General features: G+C 42.4%; 1 protein-coding gene across 5 annotated transcripts in view; it reads left to right on the forward strand.

The window, feature by feature from the left end:
• Positions 1-23,171, forward strand: part of atp8a2 (ATPase phospholipid transporting 8A2) — a 56,600-nt gene that overhangs the window by 6,520 nt on the left and 26,909 nt on the right. For 2 of the 5 annotated variants that reach the window (XM_079661572.1, XM_079661575.1), the window contains 22 exons: positions 752-929; positions 4,323-4,422; positions 5,283-5,381; positions 6,633-6,678; positions 6,887-6,927; positions 8,104-8,177; positions 8,551-8,620; positions 8,868-8,995; positions 9,302-9,413; positions 9,773-9,941; positions 11,359-11,486; positions 12,113-12,190; positions 12,270-12,358; positions 12,612-12,656; positions 12,854-12,926; positions 13,999-14,187; positions 14,262-14,311; positions 14,391-14,460; positions 14,552-14,636; positions 15,266-15,405; positions 18,846-18,984; positions 19,547-19,611. In XM_079661572.1, coding sequence (XP_079517698.1) covers positions 752-929; positions 4,323-4,422; positions 5,283-5,381; positions 6,633-6,678; positions 6,887-6,927; positions 8,104-8,177; positions 8,551-8,620; positions 8,868-8,995; positions 9,302-9,413; positions 9,773-9,941; positions 11,359-11,486; positions 12,113-12,190; positions 12,270-12,358; positions 12,612-12,656; positions 12,854-12,926; positions 13,999-14,187; positions 14,262-14,311; positions 14,391-14,460; positions 14,552-14,636; positions 15,266-15,405; positions 18,846-18,984; positions 19,547-19,611 — 2,168 coding nt within the window. The remainder of the gene's footprint in view (positions 1-751; positions 930-4,322; positions 4,423-5,282; positions 5,382-6,632; positions 6,679-6,886; positions 6,928-8,103; positions 8,178-8,550; positions 8,621-8,867; positions 8,996-9,301; positions 9,414-9,772; positions 9,942-11,358; positions 11,487-12,112; positions 12,191-12,269; positions 12,359-12,611; positions 12,657-12,853; positions 12,927-13,998; positions 14,188-14,261; positions 14,312-14,390; positions 14,461-14,551; positions 14,637-15,265; positions 15,406-18,845; positions 18,985-19,546; positions 19,612-23,171) is intronic. The other 3 variants (XM_079661573.1, XM_079661576.1, XM_079661574.1) reach the window with 2 other exon arrangements.

Here is a 23,171-nt window from a genome sequence, read left to right on the forward strand (position 1 = left end):
CACCGCTGCGCAGCTTGCAGTATCTTTCACCGGGAGTTTACTCAGCAGCGAGGCCGAAGGAGGAGCGAGGAGCTCGGGCACGCTGCCATCTATCCACACCCAGGTCCGCTGTAGCAGCTGAGTAAACTGAGCAGACCTGTTTGCATTGCTCTCACAATTTCCCTGCAGAAACATACATACTATCAGAATTAAGGGTAAAAAATAGTCCCGCTGCAGGAGAGCGTGCAGGGAGATGCCGACGCGTAAAATGGTTGGAGATGACAAAGCCTTGGCGGGGAATGGGAGGCAGAGAGGGGGAGGAGGGGGTGGGCATGATAAGCGTGCACCCTCTTCCCACTTTTTTTTTTTGCATCATTTCTGCATGTAATGACAGTCGCCATGCACGGCGGGTCTTCTCCTCTCCTGTGTTACATATGTACAGGTTGCTGATAACATAACACACGGTGTGTTTGTTCGCCATTGTGCATCCCTCAGCACATTCATTATACACAGGGGGGTCCCGTGGGCGTGTGTGTGCATTGACGGTACCTGCATAATAATACTGAAAGACAAGGGGGGGAGGTGTTTATACCGGGAAACGTCATTGAAACGACCGCTCCGACTTCAGCACACATCAGCACAGAGTAGCCTATCCTCTAGTCCTGATTGGGAGCCTTTTGAACCTCGTCCGTCTGTGTGTGTGTGTCTCTCTCTCCCACTATCTCCCCCCCTCTCTCTGTCTCTCACCACCTCTCCACTGACACTCACCCAGACTCGCCTCTCTCCCATCACTCTAACGGTGCAGGACCTGCGTGCTCGTCCGGAGGATACCGAAAGGCAGATGATGAGATGTCCGGGACTACTTCCCAGGCGGATCCGGTAGACGCCACCGCCCGATCGGTGCTGCTCAACGGAACACAGACCACCAAGTTCTGCGACAACCATGTCAGGTGAGTGGGCTTTCACTGCATGTTGTGTGCCTGAAATGCTCTGTTTTCACCTACTACTACATCATGCTTTGTAAACAGCAAGGAGAGTAGATCAAAACGTATCTGACTTTTATTTTCGGTTCATTCTGAGGTGGTGATAAGTGTGTCAACTTCAGTTTCAGTAGTATTTAGAGTATTTCAATTGTTGCTACTTTGTACTTCTACCCCACTACAATTCAAAGGTACATCAGGTGATTTTACTCCACTACATAAATGAACAGCTTTAGCTACTTTGCATAAAATATGTCTAAAACTGTCAACAAGTCATTTAAATATTTTACAAAAACTCTACAGTAAAATGCTACTACAATATTATCCAGACACATATACAATTTATAAACACATTAAACACAACTTTTGTGCACAACTTTTACTAAGTACATTTTGCTGATTGATATGATGCTTGGTAGCAAACAGCCGGTCGTTATCTGACACTTTTTCATTATTGTCTGTTTATTCAGAGGTGGTGATAAGCTCTCTGAGTGTGTTAACTTCACTTCCAGTATTTGGTCAGCAGGGTCAGCTTCTTCTGTGTCTTCCTAAAGGACACTGCAGCTTTCTGGATATTTGCTTTAGAGCGGCTTTACACCCGTATTGCCAGGTTGAAGGACATCCTTGTATGTTTTTCCTCCCGTCATGCCATGTGCGGCGAGCAGACTTGGACCACTGAGGATTAGCTTTCTCTCTCTCCCTTAAACATGTCTCTCTTTCTTCTAGTTTTGCTTTAAATCGCAGGTCAAGCTCTATTGATAAGGCTTTTTTAATAAGTCACCGATTACTACACCTATGACCTCGGAGGCTGATGTATGTCTCTGCCTGAAGTCCACTTGGGAATCTCGGCTTAACAACTTTACATAACTGTGTTGCTTAATCAAATGTCCTAATGAATATTCAAGATCAATGAGAGTAAAGTAACCACACTTGCCTGTTTATTTCAGTAAGCTGTGTGTGTGATTTCTGAATCCTAGGAGGTTTAATACTTGTAGTCAGGACTTTTTGTGCTATAAAGTGGAATACTAAGTCTTGAAACACAACAGCAAACCGGCGGTAAAAAAATGACTTGGCATAAGACGGTTGGATATTTACACCCCTCACCAGCCAAACACTATAGTAATCTATTAAGTGTTGGTCAAATTTTAACATATAACAGCCATTTAGGTGGTGTTACCAAAAAGTTAATTTTCAGCCTCTAGGGCAGCATTGGATCAGTTCAGTTGTGCAGCATTGGATCAAAACAAAATAAAGCTTTCAGTACTCGTTAGCTTACTGCTACAATTAGACACTGCGCCCACTCTGTTGCCAGATTTGAGAGAAATAAGCAGGTCTATGAAAACAAGCCCTACACATACATGATGTTCTGTAATTTGAAACCAAACTAAGGCCTCAGGATGACTTTAAGACTTGAACATGGTCATTTTTGTTTTGTAACATTGAATACAAGATTTTAAAAAAAGTATTTAAAAAAAAAAAAAAAATCCTGATCCCCGATTTTTTTATTCCGATCTTTTGAAAATCACGTGATCAGCTCTGATCCCCGATCACGTGATCGGATCGGGACATCTCTAATTTACAGTTTAAATTAGACGGTTTAATTTGTCCCATGTCTTTATCTTTTATTATTCCTATTTGTATGCACTTACTGTGCTTGGCGCCATAGGGCTGTTCTATGAGTTGAAGGATTGTCATTGACATTCAGCGGTCTGCCATTTACTGTCAGGAGATTTCATTTCACTTTTCAACAGAGCCTATTTGAACTCTAGGGATAAGATTAAGGTGAGTGCTCCCTGGCTTCTCTCATTGGGTCACATGTGCCCTGCGCTGCATGCTGATTGGACAGCCAGGAGCACTCTGATGTCCCTGTGTTCCTGTAACTCTTTAGTTTACGTTTGAAAGGTTCAATAGCATTATTGATTTCTCAGAGATTAAAGCCTTGTAGCTTTTATCTGTGTACTCGACTGGCCTCCTCTCAAATCCCTAGGCCTTCCACACTTTCATATTTCACTGTGGATGTGTTGATACAAACTGAACGTTAGTGCAGCAAAGTCATCTGCTCTTTTATCCTTCAAATCTACTTACCTTGGTTTGCTCATTGTGTTCTTCCACTTAGGGGGATGACTTCTCCCTGTCTTCAAAAGTATTTTCTTTCAGCCTATATAAAGAAAACAGAACTTTCCCTTATTCAAAAACATGTCAATGCGGCACAGCTGCAGGAGAGCCTCCCCCCTGTAGCTAACAGCTGCTTACACCACCAGTATGTTGGACGTCTACAGAATGAAAAATAACACACAGCTCGATGCCCGCTCCAATGGAAACGTGTGTGTTTGTGCGTACGTGTGAAATGTGATATCACTTGACTTTGATTAGATTAAGGCAGCTTTATCTACTGGATCGTAGGTGTAGTATCACCAATTCTGAGCTATGCAAAGCATCGGGGTCAGGACAATGTGTGTGTGTGTGTGTGTGTGTGTGTGTGTGTGTGTGTGTGTGTGTGTGTGTGTGTGTGTGTGTGTGTGTGTGTGTGTGTGTGTGTGTGTGTGTGTGTGTGTGTGTGTGTGTGTGTGTGTGTGTGTGTGTGTGTGTGTGTGTGTGTGTGTGTGTGTGTGTGTGTGTGTGTGTGTGTGTGTGTGTGTGTGTGTGTGTGTGTGTGTGTGTGTGTGTGTGTGTGTGTGTGTGTGTGTGTGTGGGGCAGCTGTTGCTACTCGGCTTGTGTGTAAAGTCGTGCTCTTAGTTTTGTGTGTGTGTGGGTGAGACGGATGGAAAAAGCGGTTCGCCTCATGGAGATTCTGGACTGTGATAGGAGGGTTACTTTTTACCCATTTGGTCAATGCACTTGATGCACTCACTTTCCATTAAATAAACACTCTTACCATTCACTCAGTCTGCACAGGAAATAAAAAGGCAGTCCTTTAATTGGATGTGGACTTTTATTTTTGTATTTTTAGCGCCTTGAAAAGCTTTTAGCTCCTGGCTAAAACGAAGCCAATCAATACAGCTGTCTGATCAATACAGCTGACTGACAGACGAGTTGAGGTGGCCAAGGTTTTTTCACCTATTTTATACGTCTAAATTTGGTTTGCTGGATTTAAAGTATTTGATTATTTATAGGTGTGATGTGTGTGCAGTGTGCACCCCATCATGGCACTCAATTTGCCCTCTGGACTACAATTCAGTGTTTGCTGCAATATTGAAACCCAAATGGATTCAGTTACTCAGAGAGCGTCAGGTGAAAACACCATTAGCACACAATTTATGCATGAATTCAAACTTTAGCTAATGCATTCCCTGACTCTGTCTCCATCTGTCTCATTGTAAACAAGTCGTAAAGTTTTTTCTTCTTCTTCTTCTCTTCTGCAGTACCACCAAGTATGGAGTCCTCACCTTCCTGCCCCGGTTCCTCTATGAGCAGATCAGGCGCGCTGCCAACGCCTTCTTCCTGTTCATCGCTCTCATGCAGGTAAACCCCACGCACAGTGATCGCCGCTGATTCCCACACACGCTGTAGATGACACATCCTGAAAATGTTGTATTAAAACATTCCAGGAATCCCACAAGCTATTATGAGTTATGGATTATTGAGTATTTCTCGACATGCCTAAAGCTAGTATTTGGTACATTTCCTCCAGGTCTTATTCGGGAATATCTGGGAAGTCCATTCTCTCTGCATTGGAAAGCCCCCAGATGCACTTCCTGGAAGAGCCTTTCAATGTGTAACAGATTGTTTTCAAGGTGTAAATTATTGAGCATTTCTTTTGAACCAGAGAGTGTGGGATGGTAGTTTTGGTGATTTCCATCTTGTTAGTAATAGACGTCTTGACAATAATGTTACAACGGCTCCCAGGTCCAAAGGCAGCTGAGAGATCACATGTGTATCTCATCAGTCATCATCAATCATAGGAGATAATGCCTCCCTGCTATCTTAATCCCCATGAATGGGAGCAGATGATGGACGCTTGTTTTGTTTATCCCTCTGTTATCTTCATTTTATTATTTATTTATTTACTTTTTATTTATTTGATAGGGACAGTGCACATTGATTGACATTTCTGTAAATACACCAGAGTTAGCCAACAAGCTATTTTTCGTCTGTAGTCCCTGGACAGATGTTGAAAATCATCCTAAAAACTAAAATTCACTTCAAATAACAGGTAAATAAACGCTGCACTGCTTTCCAACACGGCTCTGCCCCCCCCCCCCCCCATCAAAGATTAATCACATTCAGAACACTCATTCATTATCCTCCACCTCCTTCCTGTTCTCATGTTTTCCTGAGGATCTCTGTAGTGCTAACACCAGCACTGATAACTCTCTTATCAGCAAATCCCCGATGTGTCGCCGACGGGTCGCTACACCACGCTGGTCCCGCTCATCTTCATCCTCACTGTGGCCGGGATCAAGGAGATCATTGAGGACTATGTGAGTGTCTTTCACAGAAGGGACTACTTTTTGTATTTAAAGTATTTGTATTCATGTGATGATGTTATGTCAGATGTGCCACAACACTGTCTGTAAATATTAAACTTTGTGCAATATACCCTCACGCAATTCCCAATTATTTTTCCTTTCAATTAATTTAGAATCTGTAAACGGTACCAGCTACCCTTTTTTCCATCAAAGCACATTACACAAATGTATAACCCAACAACGACAAATATTAAAGGTCCCATGTCATGCTTTTCCGGTCATTACCCGTCCCCTTGTGTGTTATGAAGGTTTTTATGCATGTAAACGGTCTGTAGAGTCAAAACCCTCAAAGTACACCCTGTAGCGAGTAAAACTCTAACACAGAGAAGACCTCCCCAAAACGCCTCGTTGGAGAAACGTCACTGTCCATTGATTCTTCCGGAACCAAATGGACCAATCTGTGGAGCCGTTACGTTACGTCCGCGGAGCCGTTACGTTAAGCCCCCGCTGATTGGTCCAAATTAACCAATCCACGGACTTCCTCACACACACTCAGTGCAGGCAGCTCTGCTGATCTCTCTTCCCTGGCTGCAGGCTGATAACAGACAGTTGGGATTGCGGCTAAATTCTCTCTGCGTTTATCAACCTTTGTCTTACTCAATATTAAGCCACACTTATTGTTTTTACTTCGGCTGTGACTTTGTGTGTGCTCAGGGTGAGTTTGGCTGTGTTTCGCTGTGTATCGCTAAACAAGGAAACAACACCTCCACGGAGCTCAGTGCGATTCACAACGTCCCGACCAATCAGAGCACACTGTGCTCACAGGGAGGGATGGTGGGGGCTGGAGCTATTGGAGCTATAACGAGCCGTTAAAGGCAGAGAGTGAAATTCAGTGAATACACGTAGTTTACAGAGATGCTGTATGAGGAACCAAAGTGATTTTGGAAAATTGCACAATATAAATCTATTCTAGTAGACCTCAACAATGGAGTTATGATCAGTGGAAATGGCCATGACATGGGACCTTTAATAAATATACTACTACTTTTTTCAACCTGGTGTACTTGTATGCTTTTTTTTTTTTTACTTATTGTGTTTTTTATTATTAATACCGTGTGCATACTTTAGATTTTTTAATATGTAAGTCTATTCTCTTTACTTACTTCTTCTGCTGTTGTGATAATGTACATTTCCCCTGTGTGGGACAAATACCGGAAATCTGGTTCTGATATATTAAAAGCTGCTTCTTCTGCGTTTTAACAGAAAAGACACAAAGCAGACAACACCGTGAACAACAAGACAACAATAGGTATGCGTGTGTGTGTGCTCGTCGTCTGTCTGTGAGTTTTCCATGAGTGGGTCTATTCCTGTTGGTTTTCCTTTCATGGCTGACTGAATGGCTGTTGTCTGTCACTCACTATAGTTCGAGGCCCAGACAAAAAAGTTTAGTGGCCATGAATTGTGTATGAGTGTGGCTCTATAGGCTGACTGATGGCTGTGTTGTCCTTGTCTCTCAGTGCTGCGGAGCGGAGCCTGGCAGACCATCATCTGGAAACAGGTATCATCACACTCTGCTTCTCTGTCGCTCTCTCATCCGTCCAATGACTCAGTTTTACCATTGACTTAAATACTTAAAGAGGCCCTATTGTGCTTTTTAAGGTGACCTCATGTTCTGTTGCGGCCTGCCAGGCTTGTTTTTAATCAATTTAAAGCACTTTGTTTTGAAAAGTGCTCTATAAATAAGTGTATTAGATCAAAATGATTGTAAAGGAATACTGCAAGGGCACCCAGGGTAGATGGTGAAAGCAAACACATTAATGTAATAAAAGTATGGTCTACTTTTAGTTACATTGGGGATTAAAATGTCTTGGCTGGTTAAGTTATTCCATATTTTCTTCCTTTTGTGGCTGCACTGTAGTCTCTCAGTCTGCGCTTGCTCAGGATCTGTCTGTAAAATGATACCAGTCCAATTAGTATTGACGTTTCAGAGCCAGATAACAAGTGAGTTAGTGGGCAATCTTTCCAATATTCCACATAGTTGAATTATATAGTTTTCTGCACTTCCTCTGAACCAGTAAGCGTTTTCTTCCGGTGTCCAGAGCTAAATGAACCCCCTGTTCTCACGGAACAATGCACGTCCACTGTGTGTCCTTGTAGCACACATAACCATTTTCTCTAGATGGGGTCTCTCTTAGATTGTACTCATTAACCGAGTCAAGCTGTGTACAGTCTTGCTCCAGCAGCTCAAATCAAATCAGACTTGAGTCTTTGTTGTTAATCTACAGCAGGAATGTAGCCCCCTTGTTACTCAAGGTCAGAAAAGGTGGAGGAATTTGTTCCAGCTGCCCCGCTGCCTCAATAAAGTCCATGTTAAAGAGAGTTGGCGACAAGATGTCCTTAAAATGCTCTCTTTTCCTTGAAACACATCATTTTATTTTCCTTTTCTGTTATCTACATGCTTGTATTATTATTATTATTTTTGCGTGTCTTGCTTTGGTTGCAGCCTAATCAAAAGAGTTAAAGCTACGCACCGCTGTGCTCCCTGTCACCTTATCTCAAGACTTCCTCTCTCTGTTGGCTGCCTCTAGGTTGGTCACTAAATAACCTGCTTCTTGTTTCCTCTCTCCCCCCCTTACCCCTTCCATGACCCCTTACCTTACCCTTGACTCCCATCCTTCTCCTTCCCTTCACCTCCTTCCTCTCACGCTGTTGCACTGCTGCGTCCGGCCACCAGGTGGCAGTAGGAGACATAGTGAAGGTGACCAATGGCCAGCACCTTCCAGCTGACATGGTCATTGTGTCCTCCAGGTCAGACTTGTGTGTGTGTGTGTGTGTGTGTGTGTGTGTGTGTGTGTGTGTGTGTGTGTGTGTGTGTGTGTGTGTGTGTGTGTGTGTGTGTGTGTGTGTGTGTGTGTGTGTGTGTGTGTGTGTGTGTGTGTGTGTGTGTGTGTGTGTGTGTGTGTGTGTGTGTGTGTGTGTGTTTATAATCAGTCTTCTGATTTATCTATTGTGAATTCTAATTCTAGATTGAAAGAACCTAAGGTACTATCTGAAACAGTCAGTTATTATTAAGTCAATGGATTTAATATTTTATATTCTAAATGCTCATTGACTGATTTCCTGTTGGTTGATGTCTAACTAACTTTTAGCACTTCAATATTTTGATGTGTCTTGTCCACAGCGAGCCGCAGGCCATGTGTTACACTGAGACGTCCAACCTGGATGGAGAAACCAACCTGAAGATCAGACAGGTAAGAAACATCGCTATGTTTGTAAATTTCTCAATGCATGGTCAGAGAGGAAATAAATAATACTTCTCCTCACACGCCTGATATTTGCCTCCACTTGGGTCTTCTATCCATTATGTTTATTAGAGTTTGACCCGTTTTGAATTATGATCCATGATTTACGGTAATGTACTCTGTTCTAATCCTGTTTGTCAAAAGTACTCCATCAAAAAACTTTCCTTGATTTGTGACTTATGATTTTATTTCCCAGGGCCTCTCGCTCACGGCTACCTATCAGACCCTGGAGGATTTGATTGGTCTGTCTGGTCGTCTGGAGTGTGAAGGCCCCAACAGACACCTGTACGACTTCACTGGGACTCTGCGGCTGGAGAACCAGAAGTGAGAGACACACACACACACACACACACACACAGTTATTTTTTCCAATTTGAAAGTCAAGAGTATTACAAATAAAAGTATGTTTGTATAAAACTGGCCAAGAGAGGAGGATACATCTATATAAATATCATAGATGTTTAAAGTCTTGCCCAGCCGTTCATACAGCAAAAAAATTACATAAATTAGGAATTTATGAGAAAAATTAAAGCTTGAGAAGTGACTAGATAAGAAGGACTCAGCAGGTTGCTCTAAATCTGCATGAATGTCTCCTGTGTTGTTGCTGATTACCTCCCTCTCTCCCCTCAGTCCCGCTCCTCTGGGTCCCGACCAGGTGTTGCTGCGCGGCGCTCAGCTGAGAAACACGCAGTGGGTTGTGGGAATTATTGTCTACACTGGCCATGACTCTAAACTGATGCAGGTAAACCCAACCTGATGTCTGAATTCAGTAAATTATTTACAATGTGTGGCTTCAAGGCAGGTTTAATAAGAATCTGTCCTACTTACTAATGAACTGCATATGAATCATTTGGAGCTTGTAACTGAGTGACACATTAATAACCGGGAGCACATCCAAGTCTCTGTGTTTGGATTGCTGACAGATTTGTGTGCCAAATATGATTTGTAAATGAGTATGACACATTTTAATTAGTGTTGTGTGTTGAAAAGGCTGCTGCGATTGACTTCTTCCCAGTGAAACCATTGACGTTCCATTTAAACTGAACCCTCATCCAGCGACATCTTAATGTGAGTGTGCTTGTGTTGTATTCATTGTTGCAGAACTCCACCAAAGCCCCTCTGAAGCGCTCTAACGTGGAGCGGGTCACCAACATGCATATCCTGGTCCTGTTCTGCATCCTGCTGGTCATGGCCCTGATCAGCTCTGTGGGCGCCGCCATCTGGAACAAACAACACACCGAAGAGTCCTGCTGGTACCTGAACCGGGCTGGTGAGAACGCACACACACACACACACACACACACACACACACACACACACACACACACACACACACACACACACACACACACACACACACACACACACACACACACACACACACACACACACACACACACACACACACACACACACACACACACACACACACGATCATTGTCGACCGGCTTTGTAGTCGTCTCTGGAAGGTGTGCGCTGGGATTGGAGCTCGTCGGGCCCGGCGTGCTCCAATCACAATCTTCGGGGGCGGACCAGGAGATGGGTAGCCAATGACATCAGAGCAACTGCACTGCTCATTTACATAGAACACATTCAAAACAGAGTTAACAGGACCGGGGAGGCAGTGGCCGTAACACACACACGCACACACACACACACACACACACACACACACACACACACACACACACACACACACACACACACACACACACACACATATTTCACCAGAGGAGGAGGAAGTACTCAGGTCTTGTACTTCAGTAAAAGTAGAAGTACCAGAGTGGATTTGTAATCGAAAAATATTATACTCACTTACTTAAAGGTGGGGTAGGTAAGTTTGAGAAACTGGCTCGAGATACACTTTTAGTTATATTCCATGGAATGCTCTTAACATCCCGATAGCAATGAATATCTGAAGTGCTTTGACAAAAAATCCATAAAAAAAGTCATCTGTGGAACCCGTGGTACTGTAAAAAGCACGACCAATCATCTGAGCCGGCCAGGCTAAAGTAACTGGATGGCCTACCTGCCTGTCAGCCTTCCATCTGTGCACAAACTTATCTCGTGCCCTCATTGATCATGTGCGCATTCGTGTGTGTTGGAGGAGGGGCTCTGTGAGGAAGTGGCAGATTTTCTCCAGTTGTGTATTTTCAAATTCTAGCGAACTCGAGCTGGTTTCTCCGAAATTACCTACCCCACCTTTAAATAATATCATTCGTATTTGATAAAGTTTATCTATATTTACTTCTTCTCACACTTCTTAGCTAAGCTTGGGAACATTCGTTATTAAGAACATTTGTTGCAGTGTTGTTAGTTACACTCTATGTGCACCAACAGTATGACCTTCAGCTTCCTGATATGTCCTCCCTAACTTCCAGAATGCTCCTTTCATTATCACCAAGCTCAACCCCTCCCTTTATCCTCTCTCTGTGTTTTAAATATCCCAAACTCTACTCTTGGTCTTTCACTCTGCAGACTGTATGACAGCTGAATGGTTTGATTCTCTATCCACATTTGATAAATAAATTGAAATTCCCACCACAGCATTCAAAATGTTATTCAAGTAAAAGTACAAAAGCATTAGCATCATAATGTACTTAAAGTCCCAAAGGTAAAAGTAAAAATGTCTTCAAATTGGCCCATTTTAGAATAATATATAATATATGTTTTGATTATAATTACAGACGACATCTCCACTAACTTTGCGTACAACCTGCTGACGTTCATCATCCTGTACAACAACCTGATCCCCATCAGCCTGCTGGTCACTCTGGAGGTCGTCAAGTTCACACAGGCGCTCTTCATCAACTGGGTACGCTGTGTGTGTGTGTGTGTGTGTGTGTGTGTGTGTGTGTGTGTGTGTGTGTGTGTGTGTGTGTGTGTGTGTGTGTGTGTGTGTGTGTGTGTGTGTGTGTGTGTGTGTGTGTGTGTGTGTGTGTGTGTGTGTGTGTGTGTGTGTGTGTGTGTGTGTGTGTGTGTGTGTGTGTGTGTGTGTGTGTGTGTGTGTGTGTGTGTGTGTGTGTGTGTGTGTGTGTGTGTGTGTGTGTGTGTGTGTGTGTGTGTGTGTGTGTGTGTGTGTGTCTTTCCTTTGTGTCATCTTCCCGTCAACTGTGCCACTGTTGTCCTCCCAGTTTGAAAGCATATCGTATAAATGATAACTTAAATCTGTGTTTCACATTTAAAGCCAAATTCATTCTGACTTAATACCAAACAAATGTACAGTTAAAAGAACACATTTTTACCAAATCAAACACAAATCAAACCACATTTTATAGTGAATAAAAGCCAAACATGTTGAATGAATTTATAAAATTGCGACTGGAGGACCACAGATGCTATACATCCCTAATTCAAAGTAGATATCATTATTTTCTCTGCAAAGAACATCCTCCATTTTTGTTTTTAATACTTAGCTGCTATTCCCCCCCCCCCCCTCAGGACATGGAGATGTATTACGCAGAAACAGACACACCAGCCATGGCTCGAACGTCCAATCTGAATGAGGAACTAGGACAGGTCAGTCTTCGTCACAATGACTCACTTTCAGATTGGAAATTGGTGCTAAGTACTTATTTTTCTCCGTCTTCTGCTCCAGGTGAAGTATCTCTTCTCCGACAAGACAGGGACTCTGACCTGTAACATCATGCACTTTAAGAAGTGTACCATTGCAGGACTCACATATGGGTCAGTCATCTCTCTTTTGTTTTCTTGTAAATACTTGATTTCTTCTTTATCTATATTTAAATCCGCATGCAAAAAGAACGGTAGCTTAGAATGCCACCTAATGAAAATACCTTCCTTTAAATCTCTATTTTTATACAACATCATGTCTCGGACTAACTTGTATTAAAACATCAGCTGTTTATAATTGTATTGAACTAATCAAATCATCAAGTGATTGATTCCTTTCCCAACACACCCTCATCCATCACTGCAGCCACTTCCCTGACCTTGACTGTGAACGTTCGATGGATGACTTCAGGTGAGCTTCCTCTGATCGGCTCATCTGGCTTCCTGACTTTCCTCTCATCATTTTAGGCTTTGCATGTGTTAAATTAATGTGCTATGATCACTAAAAACTCACCTATCATGGCCTGGAGTGCTATTCGAATGCCAAACATATTCTTTTCTTCTCAGTATTAGACATTATTTGGCCATACATTTATTTTTCTTCAACAGCGCTCTGCCGGCCAGCCCCAATAACTCTACAGAGTTCGACGACCCAACTCTAGTCCAAAACATCGAGACTCATGTAAGTGTGTCCCAAGCTTTCCTAACATGTTTTTATTTAAAGAGGCCCTAATATGCTCATTTGATGTCCCTCCCTTAGCCTATAGAGAGGCGCAGTGACGCGTCCTAAAACCAGGAAGTAATCTCCTTCCGATTCCTTCCTCAAAAAAGCAATGCAATTTCTCCATAGGATTTAGAAAAATAGCTGGAAATCAGGTCTGTGGTTGAAACACATTTAAGAGACGGATCACGTTTTGTTCAGCCGGATAATCTCCACATGTCTACCCTACTTTTATAATTTTCGAATCATAAATCTAGTCGCCAGAAGCAAAATGCTAACGTTATGCTCTAAAGGAACTACAGCAGGGTCTCTGCTTCAACCTCACGCCAACTTAAGATCCATATTCAAACATACAGATTCTAAATGGTACGAGTTGAAGCGTTTGTTTGAACAGTCTGCAGGAGGCAGGGACTTGCTTTCAAGCAGAACAGAAACTAACTTAGAGGAGTGTTTACGTGTTCGGCGTAATGACGTACAACGGCCTCCACGACTTCTGTAGTCCTATTCAGCCACTTGGTAACAACCATCGTTTCTCAGACACGTCAACTCTTCAGAAATCACCAGTGGGGTCACTGCTGCTGGATTTAATGTCGTAGAACAAAACGTGATCCGTCTCTTCAATGTGTCTAAACCACAGACCTGATTTCCAGCTATTTTCCAAAATCCTATGGAGAAATCTCATTGCTTTTTGTCGAAGGAACCGGAAGTGGCAACATGCTAACTCACTTCCGGGTTTTAGGACGCGTCACTGTGGCACTCTATAACGTACAATGTGTTGGAGCGCTAGCCAATAGGAACGCAACTGTTAGATACTCATGTCACTATTTTCCAGAATAAAACAAAGGAGTCCAATGGAGGCTTTCCTTTGGAGGGAACTTTGGGATTTTAGCCTTTGCAGATCATTTACATAAACCTATAAAACACTACATGAGAGGGACAATTTCAAAAAGCATAATCGGCCCCGTTTAAATTAAATCTATCCTGCCCAAAAGAGACTAGAGGATGCTTATGCCCGCTCTGTTTGTGTGTTCAGTCCACGTCCCCTCAGATCTGTGAGTTCCTGACGGTGATGGCCGTGTGCCACACGGTGGTCCCAGAGAGGGAGGAAAACGGGATCATTTACCAGGCGTCTTCTCCAGATGAAGGAGCGCTGGTCAAAGGAGCCAAAGGACTGGGCTTCGTCTTCACAGCAAGAACCCCGCGTGCAGTCATCATCGAGGCTGTGAGTGTGTGTCTGTGTTTCAGTGCAGGGTGAGCGGCTTTTCACCAGAGCTGACCGTTTGTTGTTTATTCCAGAGAGGAAAGGAGATGAGCTATGAGCTGCTGAACGTGCTCGAGTTCTCCAGGTAATAATATGTCAATAAAAGACTCTGTGTTATAACACTGTTCTGTGTTTCGATTCTAAAGCCACTGCTTCCTTCACAGTAACCGCAAACGCATGTCTGTGGTGGTCCGGACCCCCACCGGGAGGCTGAGGCTGTACTGCAAAGGAGCTGTATGTTATCTCCTTTTTACACATTTAATAAAGCAGTTTAAATGTCTTAAACATTTTGGTTTTATTAATACGCTTTGTCTTGTTTTTGCAGGATAATGTCATTTTTGAGCGTCTGACTGAAGCATCCCAGTACAAAGAGTTAACTATGGCTCATCTGGAAGAGTTTGCTACTGAAGGTAAGACAAGTTAGAGAGTGGGAGAAAGTAGTCATATCATCTGCTATGCAATCTTATATCATCCCATCCCTGGTCTTCAAACTGATCTTATTTCTTCCAAATTTCAAAGCTTGACATTACTTAAACCCACCTTTGGTTAAAGCTTAAAGGTAGGGTAGGTAAGAATGGAGAAACCAGCTGGAGTGTGCTAGAATTTGAAAGTACGCAGCCGAAAAAAATCTGCCCCTTCCTTCAGACTTCCTTACAGAGCCCCTCCTCCAACACACACGAACGTGCACATGACCAATGAGGGCACGAGATAAGTTTGTGCACAGATGGAAGGCTGACAGGCAGGTAGGCCATCCAGTTATCTGACCCGGGCCGGTTCAGATGATTGGACGTGCTTTTTACAGCGCCACGGCTTCCACAGATGTATTTATTGTCAAAGCATTTAATGTATTCGTTGCTATGGGGATGTTAAGAGCATTCCATGGAATATAACAGAAAAGTGTTTCTGAAGTGAATTACCTACCCCACCTTTTAAATTACGCAATCTTTCCTGTTTCTTAGTGTTTCAATTGAGTTAGAAACATGTTGTATTCTCCATGTTCACACTCACTGATCATGTTGTCCTCGTCCCATCCCTCCAGGTCTGAGGACTCTGTGCTTTGCCTATGTGGACCTGGAGGAAGAGGCTTACCAGGAGTGGCTGAAAGAATACACTATCATCAGCACGGTGCTGAAAGACCGAGCTCAGAAACTAGAGGAGTGTTACGAACTACTGGAAAAGGTAAACACGACGTCGAGAGACCGGAATATTCTCAAACACACACTTCATGTTCAGGGGGTCCGCGGGGTCTTAAAAAGTATTAAAAGTTGATAAATCAATTTAGCGAAAATTAAGGCTATTAAAAAGTATTAAACGGCATTTTCCAAGGTATTACATTTTGTAGCTTGTTTTCAATAACTATATACCGTAAATGGTCCAAAGAGGTTGTATTCTACAGTTTTCTACAGTGTGCCTGAATGTAATCATTGCGTAGGTGTGTAGTGTGATTCTGTGTAGTTTATTTATGGCATCCCGTTGGATTTGACATCATCTGAACAGGACATCACGCTCTCACTGCTTGATAGCACGAAGGTCCGTTTACGCCGGTTGTTAAAAAACATCGTTATGGGAAATGCAAGTCTGCGTCCAAATGGTTGGACGATAAGGAGGAAGGACAATCAATACTGTATATAGTCAATGTGAGGTAAAGTGTGTCGCCAAGGTAACCGGTTAGAACTCAAAGTGGCGATGAGGTCTTAAAATGTATGAAGGGTCTTAGAAAAGCTCTTAAAAGGTTTTACATTTGAATTCAGGACTCCTGCAGATACCCTGATGTTGTCCAGCAGGGGGCAGAGTGGCTCCATTGATTCCTACACTGATAGAAGCATGATACTCATTCATTACTAATCTGTACATTGCAATACACAATTAGATGTCCCTAAGTATTAAGTATATTGACTTTAAAGCAGATTGCAAAGACAGATGCTGGTGTTTATTTACTGGTCATCTTGTATTGACGTATGTATCTTGTTTACAATAAATATAGCATACGTGAGAAAAAAAGAATACAGATGTTTCAGAACAATAGGGTTTTTCTGAGGTTGTACTTATAGGTGGTAAAACCCAGGATTTAGAGGGTCCTGGTGAGAGAAGTAAGTGAAGAGGGAAGAAAAGAGGAAGCAGGAGGAGGGGGGGCTCAGACTGGGAGACCACAAGGGTAATTACCTGCACCAGGCTGCCAAAAGCCCCGTAAAACTGAAGTCAACAACACTGCAGTGTTAACTTGTGTGTCTGTGTGAGCGTCCGAGTGTGTCTAATGAGGGTACACATGCATTTAAATGCTGAACAAATTAAAGTAAGGGGGGGGGGGGGTTAGGTAATGGGTTACTTCTTGGCACAAAGACACAGCTGGTACAGAGCTGCTGTACCAACTGAACTCGCTGGCATGGTGCTCGTCCTCTAACTAGATATGGATGATGCTCTCCGCAGAGAAAGAGCCCTCACATACCGGGACAAATCCTAAATATGATTTATTTTAACTCACTTATTCTGGGCCATTTTTAGCCTCTATCAAAATAGAGAGAAACTCACAGCTTTACTTTTAATTAATGTGCAATGTCTTTTCTAAGTGCTGCTGTGACCAGGGCCGGCTCTAGACAATTTGCTGCCCTCGGCAAGATTTTAGCTGGCGAATCATAGACGCATTTTGCAGTCTTTTTGCATGTTAGAAACGGAGTTGGCGACACTAAAACTGCAATATAATGTTTGTGTAGCAATAATACACATGACATATCTTTTTTACATGTCTCCAGTACCGATAGAAAGACCGCTAACGTCGGAGCTTAACGGTACGGTCTTTAATAATTCAGCCCCGGGGCCCCTTTAATACCGGGGCTCGGTACCCATCCCTAGTTAACATTTTAATATTCAAATAAGTATGTGAACATAACCAATAACCTACCATAGCCAATAACAAATAAATGTAACTTATTTTATTTTTGTTGTTCATTCATATCTTATTTTACCTAGTTAACATTTATTTATTTATTTATGCATATTTTTTGTATCTCTCCAGTTTTAAACGATATTTGTAGTTTACTGTCCTATTGTATACATTGAAAGGATTTCAAACCTGTTTTTATTTATCCCAATAATTATAAAGGAGTGCCTTAGAAATATGTGTTTACATAAATTGTGATCAAAACGTTTGAGACCCACTGAGATAACTTAGACTAAAGTGAGTCAGTTAGTTAGTCAGTTAGTCAGTCAGTTAGTCAGTTACTCAGTCAGTTAGTCAGTCAGTTAGTTAGTTAGTCAGTCAGTTAGTTAGTCAGTCAGTTAGTCAGTCAGTTAGTCAGTTACTCAGTCAGTTAGTCAGTTAGTCAGTTAGTTAGTCAGTCAGTTAGTTAGTCAGTCAGTTAGTCAGTCAGTTAGTCAGTCAGTTAGTTAGTTAGTCAGTCAGTTAGTTAGTCAGTCAGTTAGTTAGTTAGTCAGTCAGTTAGTTAGTCAGTTAGTTAGTTAGTCAGTCAGTTAGTCAGTCAGTTAGTCAGTTACTCAGTCAGTTAGTCAGTCAGTTAGTTAGTTAGTCAGTCAGTTAGTTAGTCAGTCAGTTAGTCAGTCAGTTAGTCAGTTGGTCAGTTGCTCAGTCAGTTAGTTAGTTAGTTAGTTAGTTAGTCAGTCAGTTAGTCAGTCAGTTAGTTAGTCAGTCAGTTAGTTAGTCAGTTAGTCAGTTAGTCAGTTAGTTAGTCAGTTAGTTAGTCAGTCAGTTAGTCAGTCAGTTAGTTAGTCAGTCAGTTAGTTAGTCAGTTAGTCAGTTAGTCAGTTAGTTAGTCAGTTAGTTAGTTAGTCAGTCAGTTAGTTAGTTAGTCAGTCAGTTAGTCAGTCAGTTAGTTCGTCAGTTAATCAGTCAGTCAGTTAGTCAGTCAGTCAGTCAGTCAGTTAGTCAGTCAGTCAGTCAGTCAGTTAGTTAGTCAGTCAGTCAGTTAGTTAGTCAGTCAGTCATTCAGTTAGTTTGTCAGTTAGTCAGTTAGTTAGTCAGTCAGTCATTCAGTCAGTGAGTTAGTCAGTTAGTCAGTCAGTTAGTTAGTCAGTCAGTCAGTTAGTCAGTCAGTTAGTTAGTCAGTCAGTCAGTTAGTCAGTCAGTCAGTCAGTCAGTTAGTCAGTCAGTTAGTTCGTCAGTTAATCAGTCAGTCAGTTAGTCAGTCAGTTAGTTCGTCAGTTAATCAGTCAGTCAGTCAGTTAGTTAATCAGTCAGTTAGTCAGTCAGTCAGTTAGTTAGTCAGTCAGTCAGTTAGTCAGTCAGTTCGTTCGTCAGTCAGTCATTCAGTTAGTTCGTCAGTCAGTTAGTCAGTCAGTCAGTCAGTCAGTCAGTCAGTCAGTTAGTTAGTCTATTACTCAGTCAGTTAGTTAGTCAGTCAGTCAGTGAGATAGTCAGTCAGTCAGTTAGTCTATTACTCAGTCAGTTAGTTAGTTAGTCAGTCATTCAGTTAGTTCTTCAGTTAGTCAGTCAGTCAGTTAGTTAGTCAGTCAGTCAGTCAGTCAGTGAGTTAGTCAGTCAGTCAGTTAGTCTATTACTCAGTCAGTTAGTTAGTTTGTCAGTTAGTCAGTCAGTCACAAGATCAATAAAGTATATCTTATCCTTTTTTAAATGATCTCTTGTTCTTATCTTTTTCCACGAACAGAACTTACTGCTGCTTGGTGCCACGGCCATAGAGGACCGGCTGCAGGCCGGCGTTCCCGAGACCATCGCTACTCTGATGAAGGCCGACATCAAGATCTGGGTCCTCACCGGAGACAAACAGGAGACCGCCATCAACATCGGTGAGAAAATAATCCCTAATGGACAAAATGTGAATCAAAAGAAAGACGGTCGTGCCACAACTTCATGGAAAGTAAGAGCTGTGGAGGTGCTGTTAACTGGAAGTCCCCTTGTCCCTGCAGTAGAGGAAACTGTTCTTATTGTGGAGTTAATGAAATCACTGCGAGAAGAATAGCCGCCATTATGTAGGCTGTGAAATGCTAGACATGTCTCCAATCTCTAAGTGAAAAGGGCCAGTGCAAGTTTGTCCACAAAAACTACAAAGAAAAAAACAAAGAGTCTGGACACCCTCTGAACTGCATTGTAATTTCTCCCACACCTTTTATAATCAAACTGCTTCCTAAACCTGATATTCAGAGGTTTGTTTTACTGATCGCTGCATGATGGAGTCGAAGTATGCATGACACACTACAATAGAGATCAGACAGTCCGGAGGCTGAATGGAGTCAGATAGCTGTGTAAATCCAGTCATACATGAGACCAGTTTCTCCCCCTTGTGGTCTGGGTTTGACTAAATCTAATCCCCCACCCTTCCCTCCCATTCTCCACCTATCCGTCTCTCAGGTTACTCCTGTCGTCTGATTACACACGGCATGTCCCTCATCATCGTCAACGAGGACTCTCTGGATGTGAGTACACATTATTTCTGTGTACAGGATTGAGATTTGTTGTGTGTACAGGTAGGAGTTAGTAGGGTTTTGAGCAGGTTACTGTGGAAACTAAGGTGTGGTCCGCGGCCAGATTGGTGGGTGGGGCTCTTTGTGTGCTCACAGGTGCAGGTAATTAAAGTCTCTGGTGTCCCTCTGGAGATGAAAAGAGACGAGTAGTGTAGCATCACATCTTCTTCCACATTCACATACAGTGCCTGGCTTTCAACACACAGTCTCTGTCTCTCTATCTCAATCTTTTTGAGCTGTGGTACATTATTTACATTTCAAGGATCACACCAACAACCAAATCAAATAACTAAATGACACATGTAGCCTAACACATCATATATATTTTGGTAATTTAATGACAAGTCTCTGAATTTGGCTACGAGTTCAGACCCGAAGTAGCTAGCTTTGAGATCTCTGACACCTTCTCATAACAGTTGAAGATAAATAATAGTCTTGTTTTGAAGTGACAGTTGTTTTGTATGGAGATGACGTTCAAGGCACTGTTGGGTCTTATTAAGGCATCATTCTTTGGGACAGATGAAGTGAAATCTGACAATTTGGTTGAAAATCCCTGCTCTATTAACCTATTTCTAGCTAAATGTGTGTTCACATGTTCATTATTTCTGGTTGCTATTTACAGTGATGTCTGAGCTCTGTACATTGGATTCAATCCTGAGTTCCATGTTCTTTAAATTCAGGTTTCATGTGTGATTGCTTAACCTAAATGGCCTGATTCCTGTCATGTGTCTCTGTGTCTGTCTCGCTTTCACACACTCCATGACCCACAACATGTGTACACACACACACACACACACACACACACACACACACACACACACACACACACACACACACACACACACACACACACACACACACACACACACACACACACACACACACACACACACACACACACACACACAATCCCAATGTTCACTTTTACAGAGTTTGTTTATACGCGAGACCGGGGAGATTATGCCTCGTAAAGTTTAAGCGTCGGAACTGTGTGTGTGTGTACTGGTGTGTCTGTTTATGGGTGGGTGTGGGCACAAAGAGGGATTTTTTTAGTCATAGCACAGTCTTTAGAAACCTATATGTGGATAGCATTGTGGAATCCTGTGGGAAAATGTTCATCTTGGTCAGGAATTTAAATATAATTGCACCACTTCACACCTATAATAGCTTTTGTTTTCTCAGTTATTCCAAGTTCTAGTAAAGAAAACATATGGGATTTTACATTCCCATGATTCAAAGTGGGCCAGACAGCATGCAAGGCCGCTTAGACGCTTAGTAAACTGAGCCGCACAGTGTGACCATTTAATGTCAAGGTAATATAGAAACTTAAGCCTTAGAACTGCCTACGCTATAAGTACAAGAGGGTAAAGCTAATACAGTTAGCACTATTTAAGTGAATCATTCTTAATATGGTTTGGAGGATTTTATTAGTAGCCACCACATACAGTACTCTTCATCTATAAAGTTCACAGTCTGGTCAACGGTCTGGGTCAGAGCATGAAGCATTCAGCTCCAACCGGTGACAAATTTAAAAAAAAGTAGTTTCTTTCATTTTCATGCCCCGCCGTTATTGCTTGGACATATTTGACATTCCTGTCTATAGGCTTTAATTGCAGTCAGAGGAAATGTTATACTTATCTTCTTGGATAAATTCTTCCCCAAAGATTACATATACATGGAGATAGATCCAATAGCCCTTAAGACAAGAGGTTCTTGTTGTCATTTAAGTCTTTTTCCGCACCAACATGCCAGAAAAAATATCTAACCCTCTCATTTGAAATATGTCTACAGGTGAATGACATGTAATGAGTCAGAGTGTACTGTTGCAAAGAAGGCCTTTGTTGAGAGTTGCTGTTTTAAGATGGGACTTCCAGTATAAACAAATACTACTTAGTGATAAGAGCTGGTGACCCGAGTACACTGTCACTCACCAATAGATGCTAATCTTTCCCAAAAAGAAATATTCTGAAAACACAAAGAAAAAACTGGTGGGCATAGTTAGTGAGTTGCTGAGTTTATTAAAGAGGCCCTATTATGCTTTTTTGGGTTTTCCCGCCCCACAACAGAGCCAGCTATCCAATCAGAGCAGACTGGGTAGTATGAGAAAAATGGAGAGCTTTTTGAACATGAAAGCATGGAGACATGTCACAGTGGAGACACTACGTACTAATATGAACCTGAAAGTTAACAAAGTAGGCCCCTTTAAAAGGTCCTTATGCTAAATGCAGACTTTCCATTTAATACTCATTTATCAGCAACTCAAAACAACTCGGTTCACTCAGGAATCCATCTTTCAGCTGGCCTCAGTACACAGAAATGCCAAACATGCACCCTGCTGATGTGTCCTTGAGTAGGCTTTTGAAATCTCAGGGTCATTATCACTCATGAGAGATGCTTTGTAAAATAGTTGTACTGACACAACTCTATATGGTGCACAGAGACAGCAGAGTTGAGAGGGACAGCTGGTTGACATGAAACATAAACCACGGGTCATGAGTGGAATTCTTCATGTGACAAGTCCATGATCTACAGTATGCATGGCGCATGCTTTCAAGAGGCTGGAAATGCAATGCAGCAAACACCAGACAGAATAAACAAACTGCTGCATTCAAACCCATATTTAAAACATGGGAATAATGAAAGCTGATTCACCTCCTATTATAGGATGAGATAAGATGGATCTTTATTGATACAAAGTGATCACAAAATACAGTAATGCCGTCCCACTGACAGTCAGATATCTCCTAAATAAACGCATGAATACCTTGATTAGATTTATATCCCGACATAAATGTTCAAATGTATGCATGTTAGCATGTGGTGTCACAGTCACGCCTGTCAATCAGGAGGACTTCAAACAGTCCGGTGGTGACTGCTGGTCGGCGTGGATGAAAGCGACACTGTCTTCAGCACAAAACTTATCTCACACTTAAAATAACTGCCGTTGGCTCAGCTTCTTTACGTCCGTGGGACCGTTCTGAACGTGTGAGCGGAAACAGAGGCTGCTTATCAAAATCTCACCTCCAGTTTGACCTCTTGCCCTCGTTTTAAAACAAAAAAATAGTCCCACCGTATCACTTCCTTTCGGCTGTAGCGTTGGATTTTCCAATTTTGCAGTTTCCAATTTTGTCAGCAGATGCACTCCCCCCCCCCCCCCCCTACTATATGTCTCCTTCACACTGCTACCTCCACATCTGTCAGCACCCTCTCTATGCACAGGAAGCAACTACGCTGGATTAAAAAATGAATGTGTGAGCCAGAGGAAGAGCAGGAACAAGCAACAAATGCATGTGTGTTTATCTTACTGTAGGCGCGGGAGTGTGTTTGGGAATCGAAGTGTTTATTGTACTTCATGTATGAGATAGACAATCTGGATGGACAAAGAAAGAGGGGGTGGGAAAGAAAGGGGGAAATGTGAAGGCGATGAGTGAGTAGTAACGCGATCTCCTTTTGGTGCTCCTCCTCATCAAAACAAACCGTGTGAGCAATGCCTCCTGGGTAAACGCTTTGCG

Source organism: Notothenia rossii (genome assembly GCF_949606895.1).
Source record: "Notothenia rossii genome assembly, chromosome: 12".
Classification (NCBI taxonomy): domain Eukaryota; kingdom Metazoa; phylum Chordata; class Actinopteri; order Perciformes; family Nototheniidae; genus Notothenia; species Notothenia rossii.